General features: G+C 48.7%; 1 protein-coding gene across 1 annotated transcript in view; it reads left to right on the top strand.

Moving 5' to 3' along the window:
- Window positions 1-9,973: 9,973 nt before the first annotated feature.
- Window positions 9,974-16,147, top strand: part of CDYL (chromodomain Y like) — a gene marked incomplete at its 5' end in the record, with an annotated part of 71,546 nt that continues 65,372 nt past the window's right edge. The window contains one exon of the mRNA XM_007466406.1: window positions 9,974-10,640. Within this exon, the coding sequence (XP_007466468.1) occupies window positions 9,974-10,640 (667 nt within the window). The remainder of the gene's footprint in view (window positions 10,641-16,147) is intronic.

The following is a 16,147-nucleotide window of genomic DNA, read 5'->3' on the forward strand; positions in this document are numbered from 1 at the left end:
CGCCACCTGCCTCCTGTTCCTCTTGCACTCCAGGCTCACCCCTGCCCTCTGGGTTTGGATCAGCCGTGCGCTCTGGCTGGACGTCCTTCTGGGTGTCCTTGCTCAGCTCCTCCTGACCAAGCTCTCTGCTGTTACCCTGTCCTCTTCCTGGGCTTTTTCTCTTCTTAGCAATTACATATATTTAATGTATTTCACATTTATTAATTTGTCTGACTCCTTTCACTTGAGTATAACTTCCAAAATAGAAGAAAGCAATACGGTTTTTGTTTCTTCCTATAACCTCAGAAAAAGCAGAAACCTGACGTGTCACAGGGACTTGGTACGTATTGGTGGAGTTGGTGAGTGTGCTGACTGGTTAGCAGAGCTGGGTTTTAGCATCCATCTGCTTCAGATGGATTCTCAGGGTGCATCTTAGAGACCCTGAGTGTCTCGATCAGAGCTTCCTACCTGGCAGATCTCAGAGCTGGTTCGTCAGACTTAGAGTCTGCACATACTGACCCCACTTAGCACTTCCATGGCCGTCTCCAGGTCGCCGGGGCTCTGCGTAGAAATCGCATTTGGCAGCACCTCTCCGCCCTAAGCGTTCTCCCCGAGATGGCATCTGGAGGAAATAGAGAGGGGCGCGTTCTCACAGAGAACTACTCTGCACCCCGGGTCGGGCTCCCACTGTCCCTAAGGTTCCTGTTAACCATGGAAGAACTGGGTTCCCCTTCCACCTCTGCGCTGCCCCCTAGTGTCCCTCCGTGGAGTTGGGACAGATGATGGTGGAGGATCACCTTCGTGGCCTCAATCCCACATCTCCATGCAGGAGGTGAGATTTGATTTTCTGGCCAAAAGCAATTGTATTCTGGCTCCTAAATGATTTGTTTGCCATCGGTCTGAGTCTGTCTGTGCAAGTGCATTTGCGTGGGCTGTAGAACAGCCGCATTTCACCCCAGAGTGGGTGTTATTCCCCTGGTGGATGTACTCATTCCTGTTCGCAGAGCACTTTGGGGTTTTTCCACACAAAGGTACTCTCTCCGTGAGTCAGCTTGTCATTCATGAGAAGGATTCTCATCAAACGGCATCGGTGAAGTCTGTCACAAATGTCACTTTACTGAGTCCTTTGTGTGCGCCTGGTATGGTACATTCTTATTTAATTTTGGCGTGTCTTGGCATTTAGGTTTGGCTTTCTTTGTGGAACATTGAGGTTTAAAAGGGAATACTTTGGCAAAGTTTTTATAATTGTAGATATATGGAACCTTGCCTGTAGGACCGTAGCTTCTAACTTTGCTATTTTGTTATGAAAATAGAGCTAAAAAGAAAATTCTCAAAGTCAGAAATCCTAGTTTATCTGTTCTCACTTCCTGAACAATTCCATCTTTGTCTCCATCCATTTAATAAAGCCAGACAGTAAAGCATTCTGACTCAGAACAGGAATTTATTATTTCTTCAAGCTCTCTATTTGGCATTTTCGGTTTGTGTTGTCAATGAAAAATAACAAATGCTTTTTTCTATTTTGAGGTATCTAAAGAAAAATATAGTTGTTATGAAATAATGTTTTTATAGTTTTTCAGTTGTAGCAGCTGTGCTGGAAAAGTTCTGATTCACCCTTGTTTATACAATACACATACATAGATTTGACTGTTTGTGATTTGTCTGTCAAGTATGCAAGAAGCAAGTGGTTTCATTGGTACCAGATACCATCCTACTCTTATTCAGAAGTAAATACCAGAAATGTGACTTACTGGTAAAATTTCTAAGCGCCTTACCCTTTAAACAACTTGAATCCATTTTTACTTGTTTATAAGTCATGTAAGAAAAAGTGGATGGATAGGGTGAGTGTTACAACTTTTAGCAAACAGGATCCATTTAATGTGCATGCATATAGAATTTCTGATCACATATTGAGAAGGGAGGCAGTAACAATGTATACAGTCTCCCTACCTTCCTGCGTATATACCGAGAGGCATATCACTGCTCGAGTATCTGGTGATCTCATGGAAGGAGGAAACGGGAATAACGATGGTACCGTTCTGTGCATTTTTCATGGGGCAGATGGAAATACACATTTGCTGATAACCTAAATCATAACATTTCTCTTTTGTTTGGGGTTAGAAAGTTCACTTAGCATTTAACACTTTGGAAAACACGGCCATTGAAAATTTTTATCCTTTCATTCTACCAGCCTGCTTCAAGAATAAATTGATGAACATATAATAGGGCAGAATTCAGTCACTACTGAAGGAATTCAGAACTGATACTCTGTGCCTATGGTTACGCATGTGAGGGGGAGCAAGGCTCCGAGCCTGGTTCCGAGCAGTGGAGCGGGTGCCTTCTCCAGGCTCCTGGATTTCTCCGCACCTGCTCTCCATTTGCACCTGCCACCATCTTGGAGCATCCACTCGGTTATTTCCTTGAGTTTATTCCTCAGCTGAATTCTCAAATACAGCATAAGAGTGTTTTAAACCTTTCGATGTTCTTTGTTGAATCGCCCTCCATAACATAACACAGCTCCCACCTTCAGCAGTCGGGCTGTTTCCTCACCCTCGTGAGCCTTCCAGACGGAAAGTGGTGTCTCCCTTGGGTGAGTTAAACCTTATTCATGGGGTGGTGGTGGCTTGTACTTTCTATCATGAATTGCTTACTCACAGTTCTTGCCCTGCTCTATTGTAGCTTTGAAAGAGGTTTTAATGCGGTAAGACGAGTAGCCTCTTGGTCCATACTTTCCACAGCTTGTCAGTTTTACTTTGCGCTCGTCCTGTTTTTACATTTATCACATGTTCTCCGTGTTTCCATTCCAGCCCACCTCGCTTGGCTTTGGCACTCGGCTCCCCAGCACTGTGGCCAGGGGAACCGGTGGGTCATGTGCTGCAGGGAGCTCGGCCCACGGGGAGGACGCAGGTCTCTGAGGACCCAGCTCCGGTTTAGATGTCATCTGCCAAGAGCATCTCTTCATCCCCTGGTTCATTCCAGCCTCAGAGCTGCTTAGGAGTTTTTCTGTTGAGTTTGCTGAGTGAGGTGTGACTTAGGTACAGAAGGTGCATAGATGTTAAGTGTGTGGTAGTTTTGACAAATGTGTACACTGCTGTAACTACCATCTTGACAGAGATGGAGCATTTTCACCGCTTCAGTCTCCTTGTGCCCCCCAGCCCCATCCACATGCTCCCCGCTGTGATTTCTCACTACAGGTTGGTTTTGCCTCTGGTGGGCCCTCCAACAAGTGGAGTCACGTAGTGTACAGTCTGTGTCTCGTTTCGCTGACTCAGCGCGATGATGAGGAACATTCACTCGTGTTGCAGGGGTCAGTCCTGGTGCTTATTGTGGGCAGCAGTTCAGGGTGCGAATATACTTCATCTTGTTCATCTGCTTTCCTGTTGATGGACACCTGGGCCGACGCAGTCTCTGACCGTTAGGATAAATCTGCCGTGAACATTCTCGTACAGGTCTTTCTGTGGACGTATGTTCCCGGTTCTCTTGGGTAAATACCTAGGAGTAGAATTGCCGAGGTAGGTGTATGTTTAAGGAACTGTCACACAATTTTCCATACTCGCCAGTGTTGACCTGAAGCAAATAGACAGCCAGGTTTTCTCCCAGCAGAGATGGGTTTATTCGGGATCAGCAGAGAATTGCAATTCAGGGTCTCATACGAAGCAACCATGTGCAAGTCCCCCGACGGCAAGGGAAGGAGACGCTTTTATAGAGGGGACAGGGGAGGGGACGGGCTTAGTAAACAGAGCCTGACTTTTCATTGGCTGAGTCCTGGCAGGAAAGAACGGGAGTCTTTCTTCTTCCTGTTGGGCTTGGCTGTTGTCGCAGGGGTGAGAGCTCCCCCTGCTGGTCTTCTATTTAATTGGGGTTTCTGTTCAGTAATGTTTTACACCAGCATGTATGAGAGTTCCACTAGTCCCGCATCCTCATCAGCATTTACTCTTGTTGTCTGAATTTTAGCCATTATAGTAAGTCTTTTATTCTTTTTTTAAAATTTTTATTTATTTTATTTTTGGCTGTGTTGGGTCTTCGTTGCTGCGCGGGCTTTTCTCTAGTTGCAGCAAGCGGGGGCTACTCTTTGTTGTGGTGCGCAGTCTTCTCATCGTGCTGGCTTCTCTTGTTGCAGAGCACGGGCTCTTGGCGCGCGGGCTCAGCAGTTGTGGGTCACAGGCTCTAGAGCGCAGGCTCAGTAGTTGTGGTGCACGGGCTTAGTTGCTCCGCGGCATGTGGGATCTTCCCGGACCAGGGCTCGAACCCGTGTCCGCTGCATTGGCAGGCGGGTTCTTAACCACTGCGCCACCAGGGAAGCAACCCTATAGTAAGTCTTAAAGTTAGGTAATATAAGCCTTCCAACTTCGTGCTTCTCTTTCAATGTTGTTTTGGCTATTCTAGATTCTTAACTTTGACATACAAAACCATAGAGTTAATTTGTCAATTTATATAAAAGAGCTTTGGGATTTTTGATTGGGATTCTGTTGCATTTATGTATCAATTTAGGAAAATTTGACAACTAAATAAAACTGAGCGCCAATTTATAAACATGGTGTTTCTTTCGGTTTATAGGTATTCTTTAATTTCTCTCAGCCGTGTTTTGTCATTTTCAGCATAGATGTTTTAGACATTTTGCTTAAATTTATCGCTAATATTTTGCTTTTTGATTATACTGTAAATGGAGATTTAAAATTTTTCATTTTAATTAATACTACTATTAATCCTGTGACTTTACTGAACTTGCTTATTTTTCCTAGTAGTTATTGTAGCTTCCTTTATTTCTGAGTTTTTAAAATCAAGAATAAATATTGACTTTTCCTCAACACTTTTTAATTATGGAAAATTGTAAACACCTAAGTCGAAAGGATTTTACAGTGAGCATTCATAGGCCCCCTGCAGATTCTTCCGTTTGTCATCCTGCCATCCATCCATCCATCCATCCATCCATCTCACTTGTTGACACAGTTTATAGTAAGTGCCCACATCAGGACACTTCCCCCTAGTAAACTTCATTTAGCATGCAGTTCATTAACTTGAATTCCATATTTGTTTATACATGATTTATTAATGATGTAACATTTTCTAACGATGCACTGCACGGGTCTTAAGTACTATACAGGTTGCCAACCTTAACAAAAGCATGTACCTTTGCAACCCAAAGGCTTATTGAGCTAGAAAGTTCACTGATGCCCCTCCCAGTTAATTCCCTACCAACCTTTGCTTTTGGGGGTTTTCTCAGTAATAGTTCGGGGTGGGTTTTTATTTTTTTGCTTGTTCAAGAATTTTCATTTAAATAGAATCATGCAATGAGTAGTCTTTTGAGTAGGGCTTTTTCATTCAGTGTGATGTTTTGAGACTCACCCATGTGTTTGTATGTATCACCAGTTGACTTCTTGTTGCGATTACTATATGTACGTACTACAGTTTGTCCAGTTGCTCAGAAACTTGGACTGTTTCCAGTTTGGGTCCATTATGAACAGAGTTGCTTTAAATAGTTTTGTACAAGCCTTTTTGTCGATGTATGTTTTCATTCCTTTTGCGTAAGTAATGAGGTTGGAATTGCTGCATCATAGTGTAGTTATTTGTTTAGTTTTATGAAATGCTGTCAGACCTTTTACCAAAATGGCTGTACCATTTGAAAATCCTACCAACACTATATGAATATGCCAGTTGTACATCCCTGGTGTGTTTTCATTTTAGCCATTCTAATGGGTATGTTGTAGTATCTCATTGTGTATTTAATTTGCATTTCCTCATGAGCAGTGATGTTCATCACTTTTTAATGTGTGTACTGGCCATTTGTCTATCTTCTTTTGGAAATGTATGCTTAAATCCTGTGCCCGCTTTTAAATTACATTTTGGTCCTTTCATTATTGAATTCTAGGAATTCTTTATCAGTCTTAGGGACCAGTCCTTGAAGATATTTTTAATGGATATTATCTCCCAATCTGTGGAGTGTTTATACATTTTCTCGACATTGTTTTTTGATGAAGTCTCATTTATTAATTTTCTTTCTTTCATGTTTATTGCTTTTTGTGACCTAAAGAACCTTCGCCTGCCCCTAAGTCACAAAGATGATGTCCTGTGTTTTGCTGTGGAAGCTTCATATAAAAGCTTTTATAATTGGGCCTAAAATACATCTTGAATTAATTTCTGTGTGTAAAGGTTGGGATGAGGGTTGTGGTTCACTTTTTTTAAGTATGGATAGCCAGTATTCCAGCAGTATTTATTGAAAAGACAAGTGCATTTCTTTGGAAGCCTTTGTCACCAAAAATCACTCACTCACTCAATCACGTGGCCAGTTTAAGTGAGGGTCTGCTTCTGGGCTCGCTCTCTCCTCTATTCCATTGATCCCCTTGTACGTCCTGTGTAAGTACCACACTGTTGGGAATCTCTTGGTTCTTGGGAGAGGGTCTTGAAGTACGGCTCTGTGAGTCTTCCAGTCACGTCGCTTCTCAGGATTGCGCTGGGTTGCTGTACAGGCTTGTTGCCTTTCCACGTAAACGATCAGATCTCGGCAGTTTCCACATAAAATCGTGCTGGGATTATCATTGGGATTGTCTTGTATCTATAGATACATTTGGGAAATTTTAATTTTTAACAGTATTTACTCTGAATTCATGAACATCGTTTTTTCCTTTAAGTTTTATCACATATAGTAGACACACAGCACCCTGTAAGTTTAGGGTGTACAGTATAATGACTTGACTTAACATATGTTGCCAAATGATCACCATAATGAGTTTAGTTAACAACATCCATCATCTCATACGACTAAAAGAGAAAAAGAGAGAGAAGTGTTTTATTCCTTGTGATGAGAACTTTTAGGGTCTGCTTTCTTAGCAACTTCAAATATACCACAGAGCAGCGTTAACTACAGTTGCCGTGCTGTACGTCGCCGGAACTTATTTATTTTATAACTGGAAGTCTGTGCCCTTTGATCACCTTCATCCAGTTGCTCCTTCCCTCTCCCCCCGCTCCCCCACCTTGAACATCTTTCAGGGCTGTCCAAGGATGTTTGTTTAGAAGACAGCCATAGTTTCTCCTGCCAGAGGTCAGGGCAGGCATACTCACGGCCCATCATAAAAGACTGGCTTCCTGTCCTGTAACATCACCCATTGTGTGCATGGGTCTCACCTGGCCGTCTGTGTCATCCTGTGGGGACTGGAGCAAGGACATGCTGGTCCTCTGGCTGCTGCAGCTGCTGAGGAACACAGTCCTCTGTCTGTGATCAGGGGTCTTGCCTTTGCCACATCTATGAAACAGTGCAGACTCGCGTGATAGCTTGCAGATGGGGTGAAATCACGACACGTCACGGTTCTTGAGTTTCGCTTAGGATGATGGGAAACTGACAAGGATGTGGTTTTCTCAGAGGAGAGGATGAAAGCCTCACGGGTCGCTTGGTGAGATATGAGGAAAATCCGTGGAGATCAATGGCTCGCTGTGTTGACCAGCTCATGGGCCTGGCAGTAAATGGTTCCCCGCTTTGTGGCCTGACAACGAGGAGAAATGGAGATGGTTACAGACTGAGTGCTCACCACGCGGTCCTGTGTGGACTCAGCTGCCAGACACGGCCCCCTTGTGGCCGACTCTTCTCTGGGCAGGAGGATGTGCTCACCAGTTTGGTGGCACGTGGCCCAGTGTTTCTCAGGGTGAAAGGAGGAAGGTCACAGCTGCCGTGGGCAGAAGGCAGGCAGGTTGTTAGGACCTTGAGTGCTTCCCCTGGGAGATGAGTGGGGACTTGGTACAGCAGGATAGGTGGCTCTAGCGCTGTAAATTTAGGGTGTACAGTATAATGGTGTGAAGTTGGTGTTAGGGGCCTGAACCTCCCACGCTGTGTGTCCCATGCCTGGTGTGGCTCTCATAGACCCACCACTTCGTGTTTGTGTCCCCGTGTCGGCCACACGTGTTGTCAGCTTGCAGCCACGTCCCCGCGAGAGTTAGAGCAGCACGTGCGCCCCGAGTGCCCACTGCTCCTTCCCCGTCTACTGTGGGGTTGTGAGCTGGGACCTGCAGGCCAGCCGGAAGAATGGTTTCCACAGGTTTTAAATAGTTGAAGAAAATCAGAAGTTCCCTATTTTAGGACACGTGAAAATGACAAAACCCTCACTTCAGTGCGTGTAAGTATTGTTTCCGTGGCGCCTGTGGCTGCTCTCGTGCCCAGTGGTGCAGTGGCATGGTCGGGCCCCACGTGGCCCCTTCCAAGCCGCGGTCTCCTGTGCGTGCCTCGTCCCCGCTCCTCTCCGTGTCCGAGGGGAGTGTGGCCGCCGACTGCACACGCGGTGCAGCCCGTGGGGGGCCGGCCTGCAGGGAACGCCAGCTGTTCACGGGGGTCGGGGGAGGAGGCCTGTCCTCCCTGACCAGAGCCCTGTGAGCGTGAAGGAAACGGGCGAAAGGAAGATGGGCCGCCCTGGTCCAGCCTCCCTCATGCTGCTGGGGTGGAAGTGGATTTAGAAGGAAACCAACTATTAAACAACGTTGTTAGCTGTCAAGAGAGAATCTCTTTACCGCTTGTATCTAAAACTTTTAAGTTATTTCCGCCATGAAATTGATTGGCGTGGAATTTTCCAAAAACGTGTTTTAAATGGAAATACCTACACCCTTCAACGCAGCTCTTCACAAGCAGAGGAATGGGAGGAAATCACTTTGAAAGCCCCCCACGCTGCAGCCTGGGCCACGAGGGCCCACCGTGCAGGCCTGACGCCGCTGTGATGCGGGGTCTGCCTGGCGTGAGACCCGCCTTCTGCTGAAACCAGGCTTTCCTTCCCCTAATCCTTGTCACCCAGAGGTAGTCATGTGCATTTAACTTTAGGCTCTTCTGTAGTTCAGGGCTTTCGTTCTCTACACCCCAGGTAGGTATACTGGCGAGTTTGGGGGGTATTTCGACAGTAGGGCAGATGCTGGGGCGTGGGGTGTTCTGCACTCCCCTCCAGCGTCTGCAGCTGTACTCGGCTTCTGCTGTTTTGGCATATGTTGGAGAACTAGGTACACCGTTGTGTCAGCTGGCCTGACCTGTAGCTTTGCCAGAAGTTTGCTGAAGACCCTGATGATGGCCTAGACCCTGTCTCCTTAGTTAAAGAGCTGCCTGCCGTGTGGCCCAGGCCTCTGCCTACGAGGTACGAGGTACCTGCTGCCACGGGGGAAGGAGGCTGGTGGTTTCTGTGTTGACTGGAGTAGCCACAGATTGTATTTTTCCCCAATAACTTGGGGGACATTATGTGAAACAGATCGTTCCCACGAGCCATAGATGCTCCCACCTACACTTAGGATGTCAATTAGGGCAGTGGAATCTGTCACGGTAATAACAGTACGTCTCATGCCAAGGTTGTGTCAATTCATAAATTTGATACGGGATGTGCTGATCATCAAATTCAAAGACTGACAGCGTCTTCCTTTAAAGATGTTGGTTCGCACTAGTTAAAACCAAGTTTTAAAGGTAAATAACCTGACCGTTCGACACCGTTTTATTACCAATAAAGCGTTAAGTCCTCTGCCGACCTTTTTCATTTTAACCGAGTGCTTCTAAGTGACGCTGTCAGTAGCGACCCTGTTTCCTCGGTGCGTGGGCCGGTGCCACCCTCAGGGCTCGGCCTGGACCACAGCCGTGCCGTTTCTTGGGCGCCTGCTGTTGGTAACAGGATGACCAGGCAGAAGGCTGGAGATGCCCAGCACTGTGGTCCAGTTGTGACTGTGAAAACCAGCTCAGGTGGTCGGCGTTCAATATAAAAAATAGAAGGAGAGCCCCTCTTGAATCTCCAAAAAATAAGCTACCTAACACATCCATATATTCTGAGCATAAAATTTCAGCATTTTGTTTGACTTAATTTCAAGGAAATCGCTAAAACCCCGAATGCTCTGTTACTGTTCTGTTTTCAGACGGTTTGGCTTGGGAAGAGACGATCACGTGCATCACCTGTTGGTGGTTTTTATTTTCGATGATCCATTATTATTAGGCTTGCACCTTATTTTTCAGATAGCGTGTTTATACTTTTCTCTTTTCTTCTATAAACAGGTTGAAAGAATCGTTGACAAAAGGAAGAACAAAAAAGGGAAGACGGAATATTTGGTCCGGTGGAAGGGCTACGACAGCGAGGACGACACCTGGGAACCGGAGCAGCACCTGGTAAACTGCGAGGAGTACATCCACGACTTCAACAGGCGCCACACCGAGAAGCAGCGGGAGGGCCCCTTCACCAGGGCCAACCGAGCCTCCCCGAACAACGCTAGGAAGCAGATTTCCAGGTCCACCAACAGCAGCTTTTCCAAGGCCTCTCCTAAATCCCTAGTGGTCAGCAAAGAGCACGAGCCCAAGGCCAGCCCGCTGTTTGCCGCCAGCCAGAAGTTCAGGAAGAACCCAGCCCCGTCCCTCTCGAACCGGAAGAACATGGACCTGGCCAAGTCAGGTATAAAGATCCTCGTGCCCAAGAGCCCCATCAAGAGCAGGACCGCGGTGGACGGCTTTCAGAGCGAGAGCCCCGAGAAACTGGACCCCGTCGAGCAGGGGCAGGAGGACACGGTGGCGCCGGAGGTGGCGGCCGAAAAGCCGGTCGGAGCCCTGCTGGGCCCCGGAGCCGAGCGGGCGCGGATGGGGAGCCGGCCCCGGATACACCCGCTGGTGCCGCAGGTGTCCGGCCCTGTGACCGCGGCCATGGCCACGGGGCTGGCCGTGAACGGGAAAGGTGAGTGATGGTCTTGGAGGGGCGTGGGGTCCCTGCCCCGGAGGGCAGCCTGGTGTGGGCCTGGGGGCTCCTGCAGGCTCCGCTTCTGACAGATGTCTGTCTGCGGGAACCCTGGAGAGATTTCGCCAGCCCCTGCTTTCTTTCCTTGAAGCCTTTGACATTGACGTCTGAAGTCAGCACTGGCTGTCGCTGTTTCATTGGCTATCCACAGACTGAACCATCACGTTGACTTGATTTAAACAGTGTCCCACTCTGAGTAGGTGATGGCTGGGTTTTTTGTTCGGTCGGTTGGTTGGTGGGTTTTTTACAGCTAGTTTCTACTTTATGCATCTCAGGCACTGGGTCTCATGTTAGGAATCCATCTGAATTTTCTAAGTGTGACCGGTATTGATTAGAAGTCATGGTTCTTGTTGTGCTAACCCATCTAAGTAACCGGAAGTGCCTTTCAAGGAGGATATTGATGACCTAAGAGCCTTCGGGACCTCGATTGGTCTAAGATAGTCAGCTGTTCGGATCCCTTTTTCAGAGCAGGAGGCCGTTCAGTGTGGGTGCTCTTTTCTGTTCTGCTTTTACCCTGTTCCTGACCCGGACTCTGCAGCTTGGGTGGTCATCCTGTGGCCTCCCCGACCCCAGGACAGCACACCTGGGGATCAGCACAGACAGCTACCTTCCCTGCCCTTTTCTTGTGCCCGGCGAGCTGCCACTTCTAGAATTCTGTTACATCTTCTCTAACGTATGCCTCACCTCACGGTACCTGCCTGCTGTCTTACCGGCCCCCCTGCTCCCCCGCCTCTTGGCGGCTCCCATCCATTCGCTGTGATTCTTGGACGGGGGCGCGATCCCCGGTTGCCAGCTGCTGCACCTAGTGGGCAGACGGCCCCGAGTCTCCCCGCGGCCCTCCCCTGCCTGTGCAGCTCTCTCTCCACGTCGGGGTGCCTGCTATTCTCTGCCCTGTTCCTTCTTCACCTCGTGGGCACTGCCCTTCCTTCTGGTCCAAGAGCCACCCGCTCCCATGTCCCTTTGTCACTCGTGCCCCCTCGCCCTCCGTGTTGCAGGAGTGGGATGGTCTCCGTACCTGTGCGCATCTCCCTCAGCCCACGCTTAGTAGAATAATACGAAACGAGGAAAAGTGCTGTTGGTTTGTTTGGGGCACCCTTTTCCTCCAGAGACATGTTCCCCTGAGACACCGCTCTGCCGTCTTGCTGTGGTGCGTCCCGCAGGCTTGGGGGGATATGACTGAAGTCAGGGTCCCCTTTGCACAGTAAAGGGGCCTCTTGCCAGTGTTTCCCAGACACGCACTTCGCACCGACGCCGCTGCTCTGCCCTGCCTTAGCCTTCTCCTGGAGTGCGTCCGCAGAGCTGACCTTTCTTGTGGCTGACCTGCCCACAGACACAGCCCTCTGACCTCGGCGCGAGAAAGGAGCGTAGCGGCTTGGAGGCAGACGAGGCCCGACAGCCCGCTGATAGGAGGCTCCACTCTGCAGACGGGGGGCGGGTCCAGAGAGGCTGGGTGCTCAGGCCGGGCAGGAATCAGCACGTCTCTTAGTTCCCATCCTGTGTTCTCCTCGCCACTGCCGGCCACCTTCACCAGGGAAAGAAACGTCCCCTGCTTCACCGCTCACTCAGGCCAGGCGCCGCCTGGGCTCTGGTGGTGCCGACAAGGCCTGGGCCCGAGCCGCCAAACTACAGCCCGCGGGCCCAGCCCTGCGTGGCCCGGGAGCTAAGAATGGTCGTCGCATTTTCTGATGTTTGAAAAAATCCAGAGGAATAATATTTCACGATCCATGGAAATAGAAGAAATTCAGATTTCTGTTCCACAGAGGGTTATTGGAACCCAGGCACGTTCGTTCGTTCACCTACAGTCTGGCTGCTTTCCAGCTGCAGGGACAGAGTTGGATCACTGTGACGAGACTGTGTAGCCTGCAGGCTGAAGGTGGGCCGTTTGGCTTTTAACAGAAGGAGTTTGCTCACCCTGCTCTGGGAAGCCTTGGTCCTGGGAGTGGGGCACAGGGGCCTCAGATCCTGGGGTTCCCCTGTGATTGTCCACAGAGCTTGTGTGTACATATGTTTTCTGGCCGGAGGGGACCCATAATTTTCAAAACTATTTTGACTCTTGAGTTCCCACATTCTGCTCTCAGCATAGTTCTGCAGGGTTGGCTGCCCTCAGCAGAAGCCCTCAATTTTGTATATAAGGAGGGTTGTGGCTTCTATTCAAATAAAAAGTGGGTGACTTCCGTTTTTTTTAATCACTCGTAGCCATTTCAGAATTTTTTCAGTGTCTATAAGGGTGTCTGTGGTTAAAACCACAGGGGGCGTGTGAGCGTTAAATCTTAAATTATTTTATCTTGTTCTGCGGAGGTAGTCGATTGGGGTGAGAGTAACATACGTTTCCAGGGCCCCCTGTGACCGCCCTGCTGTTCTGCGCAGCCCGGGGTCCCATTACAGGTTGAGAATCTTCTCCCCACTTAGATGGCAGCAAGTCTGGCAGCCCCTCGGGAATGTCTTTAAGGCCGTGGCGAACCAGGCTTGCAGTGGTGTCCCAGACGCTTGTCAGGGTCACTGGGTGCCTTTGCTTCCTGTCACCCTCCTGCGTGGAAGATGCTTTCGTTCTTGCTGCCACTGGACTGTGGGCTTCGGGAGGGATGTTGTCTTGCAGGGCTGAGCCTCCCCGCGGCCAGAGCAGGGCCTGTGCGTGGCGGGAGTGATTTGGGTAGGACGGTGCTTGCTGGGGAAGAGGCTGTGTGACACATCCTTTTCGCCCTGTCGCTGGGTCACACTAAACGAGAGGGGGTGCTGCTGAAAAGACAAGGTCTGTGGTCCAGAGCATGGAACCTTCCGGAAAACCACATCCTCGCCTTCAGCGTGTCTCTCTCCTGACGAGCAGGACCGAGGCCCTCTTGGGTGGTTGGTCCACGTTCGTACCTTCTTAACACAGATGTTTGTTTCTACCTTCCACGGTAATTTTAGAGCCGCACCAGAACCCTGATTTGTTTTTCTAAAACTAATTGGAGCAGATACTTGCGGAGTCATCGGGAAATGAACCGTCTCCTATTCAAAACATTAATCGAGTAGGGGGGATATTTTTGCCACCAAGCACAACAGATACTTAAATGTCTGTTACCCAAAAGAGTCGATGTTTCTGGAGAATTTTCACACACACACACACACACACACAGACACACACACAGTGACTTTCACAGACTAACCATATGTGTGTTTGGTTTTTGACTGTTTTAAGTATGAAACAGAGGTTTAAAAGATGATATATTGCTTCACTCAGAAAGAGAAAAAATTTTAAATGTAGGCAGTGCAGCTGTGTTTCCACTCTTTTTTATTAATAAGTTACTGTTTTCATGCTCTTTTAATTAGCCTGATGAACTAATCCTACAAAAGAAGCAATTGCTTTTAAAAACTGTATTATTGTTACTTTGTTCTTTCGTGAATTCAAATATACAGGTGATCACCATTCCACAAGTATGACATTTGAGAAAATACTAGTAGCAAGCTGTTTCTTTGAAATGAGGTCTAAACCTTATCAGTGTTATCACGTAGGGTTGGCTGCCGGATTTTAAGTCAAAGCTAACAGATTTAGCAGGAGAATGATGGAGGAAATACCTTAACACACCACATGTCTTCCATCCCGTGAGCATTTCAGTTGCAGGAAAGCTCCTGGGAGAAATTTTCAGGAAAAGTTGGCTGCTTTGGAGAAACTGCAGCATTAAGTTCCTCCCAGTAAGAATATGGAGCAGATGATGCCGGGGATCCCGGTCCAGAGCTCCTCTGCAGGATAGAGCCCTGGGGCCACTTGCTGCGTAGGCGCCGACATCGGAACTTACCTCCAGGGAAGGTTAGGAGGCCAGGAGACCGGTGCCCAGAGGCCGTCGCCGGTCAGCGGGGCCCCAGCAGGAAGTGTCCGCTAGACAAGAGGACGTTTGAAGCCACGCTGTAGCAGACCGTCGGTTAAATGTGTGTATGAGGGCTCACCACGAAGGATTTCCATTTGAAATTGTTTCCATTTGAAATAAGCATTTGTCGTTGGTCGTGGTCTCCCACGCAGAAAGGCTGCAGGGGGGGAAATGACCCGCCAGCGGCTCGCGGGCGCTCAGCTTCGCTCGCCCTGAGCACACGGTAGACGGCCCCACAGACGGGTGCGGTCGCCCCGTTTCCTTCCTGGGCTGAGCTCGGCGGCCCCCAAATCTGATGTGCTTCAGATTCCAGTGGAGTTTTAGGCACAAGGCCCCACGGAGAAGAGGTTTCTGCCCTGCGGCAGCAGCCTGTGGGGTGAAGTCGGTCATCCCCAGGAGTCTCTGAAAACATACAGTCCGTCATCATTTCACTTGAAAACTTATAAATGGGCGGTTCTTTGCTAGTCCCCGATGTGGAGCCCAGGCCTTTAAAGGGGTGCTTTCACTTGCCACTGGTTTGAAGAGCGTGCCTCTTTCTTTACACGTGGACCCACTGGTTTTGTGTGGCGCACACCCTTAAACTCTCTTCACCTGTTTCCAGTTCAGATTTCATTAAAGTGGACACGATCTTAGGTACTTACCAGTCTGCCTGGGTGCACAGCCCTAGCATTTTTCATTCTTCCCACTTTCTCACTTACACCTGATTTGACCATTCCTTTTACCCATACACTGTGTATACTTTCCAGAGCATCACTGTTTTCTTTGAAGCATCAGCTCACCGTTCGTAATCATATCTCCTATCTTGTGTAAAATTAACGAAGTGTGATCATGACAGATTCAACGGGCCTAAGACGTTTTAGGGAGTCACCCAGCCAGCTCTGGACCAGCCAGAGTCCCAGCAGGAGGAACCCGACCTGACTGCCGAGTTCCGACCTCTGCTTCGGGGAGACTGGCCTCCTCGCTCCTCTGCGAGGTTTTAGGGATGCTCAAGAGTGGTTGGGACTCGGGGCAGTATTGACCCAGTGAGCCCACTTCAGAGCCCTTGTGACTGTTTGGTTTTCTCTCTTCGTTTCCACTGTCTCTGTGTCTCTGCCTATTCCAGTGGTTCTCGGAGTGCGGTGCCCAGAGCAGCATCAGCACCCGGGCACCTGCTAGGAATGCACACCTCTGGGCCCCATCCCGCCTCTCGAGCCGGCCTCTCTCTCAGGTGGACCCAGCACACCCTCCAGATGATTCTCAGGCCATCCTGTGCTGTGTTCCCTTGTAAGTTTGTGGTTTTGTAGAGCAAGATGGGAACGAACTATCTACTACTAAATCCTCGTGTTGGTAGTATATTTTACGTTCTTACAGTTAGACAGATTTAGTTCCTATTCGCTCTTGAGATCTTGGTTTGAAATTGTCTTTAGGCATTTGTAAATTATTTTTAAATAAATACTTTAATAATTAAACATTTTTAATGACAGGAAAACTGGGCCCGTGAGCCATGGCCACTGGGCCTGCGCGTCCGGAGCCTGTGCTCCGCAATGGGAGAGGCCACAGCAGTGAGAGGCCCGTGTACCGCAAAAAAAAAACCAAAAAACAAAAAGAAAAGTAAAAGCTCCC

This window comes from Lipotes vexillifer, unplaced genomic scaffold (assembly GCF_000442215.2).
Source record: "Lipotes vexillifer unplaced genomic scaffold, Lipotes_vexillifer_v1.1 scaffold444, whole genome shotgun sequence".
NCBI classification, from domain to species: Eukaryota; Metazoa; Chordata; class Mammalia; order Artiodactyla; family Lipotidae; genus Lipotes; species Lipotes vexillifer.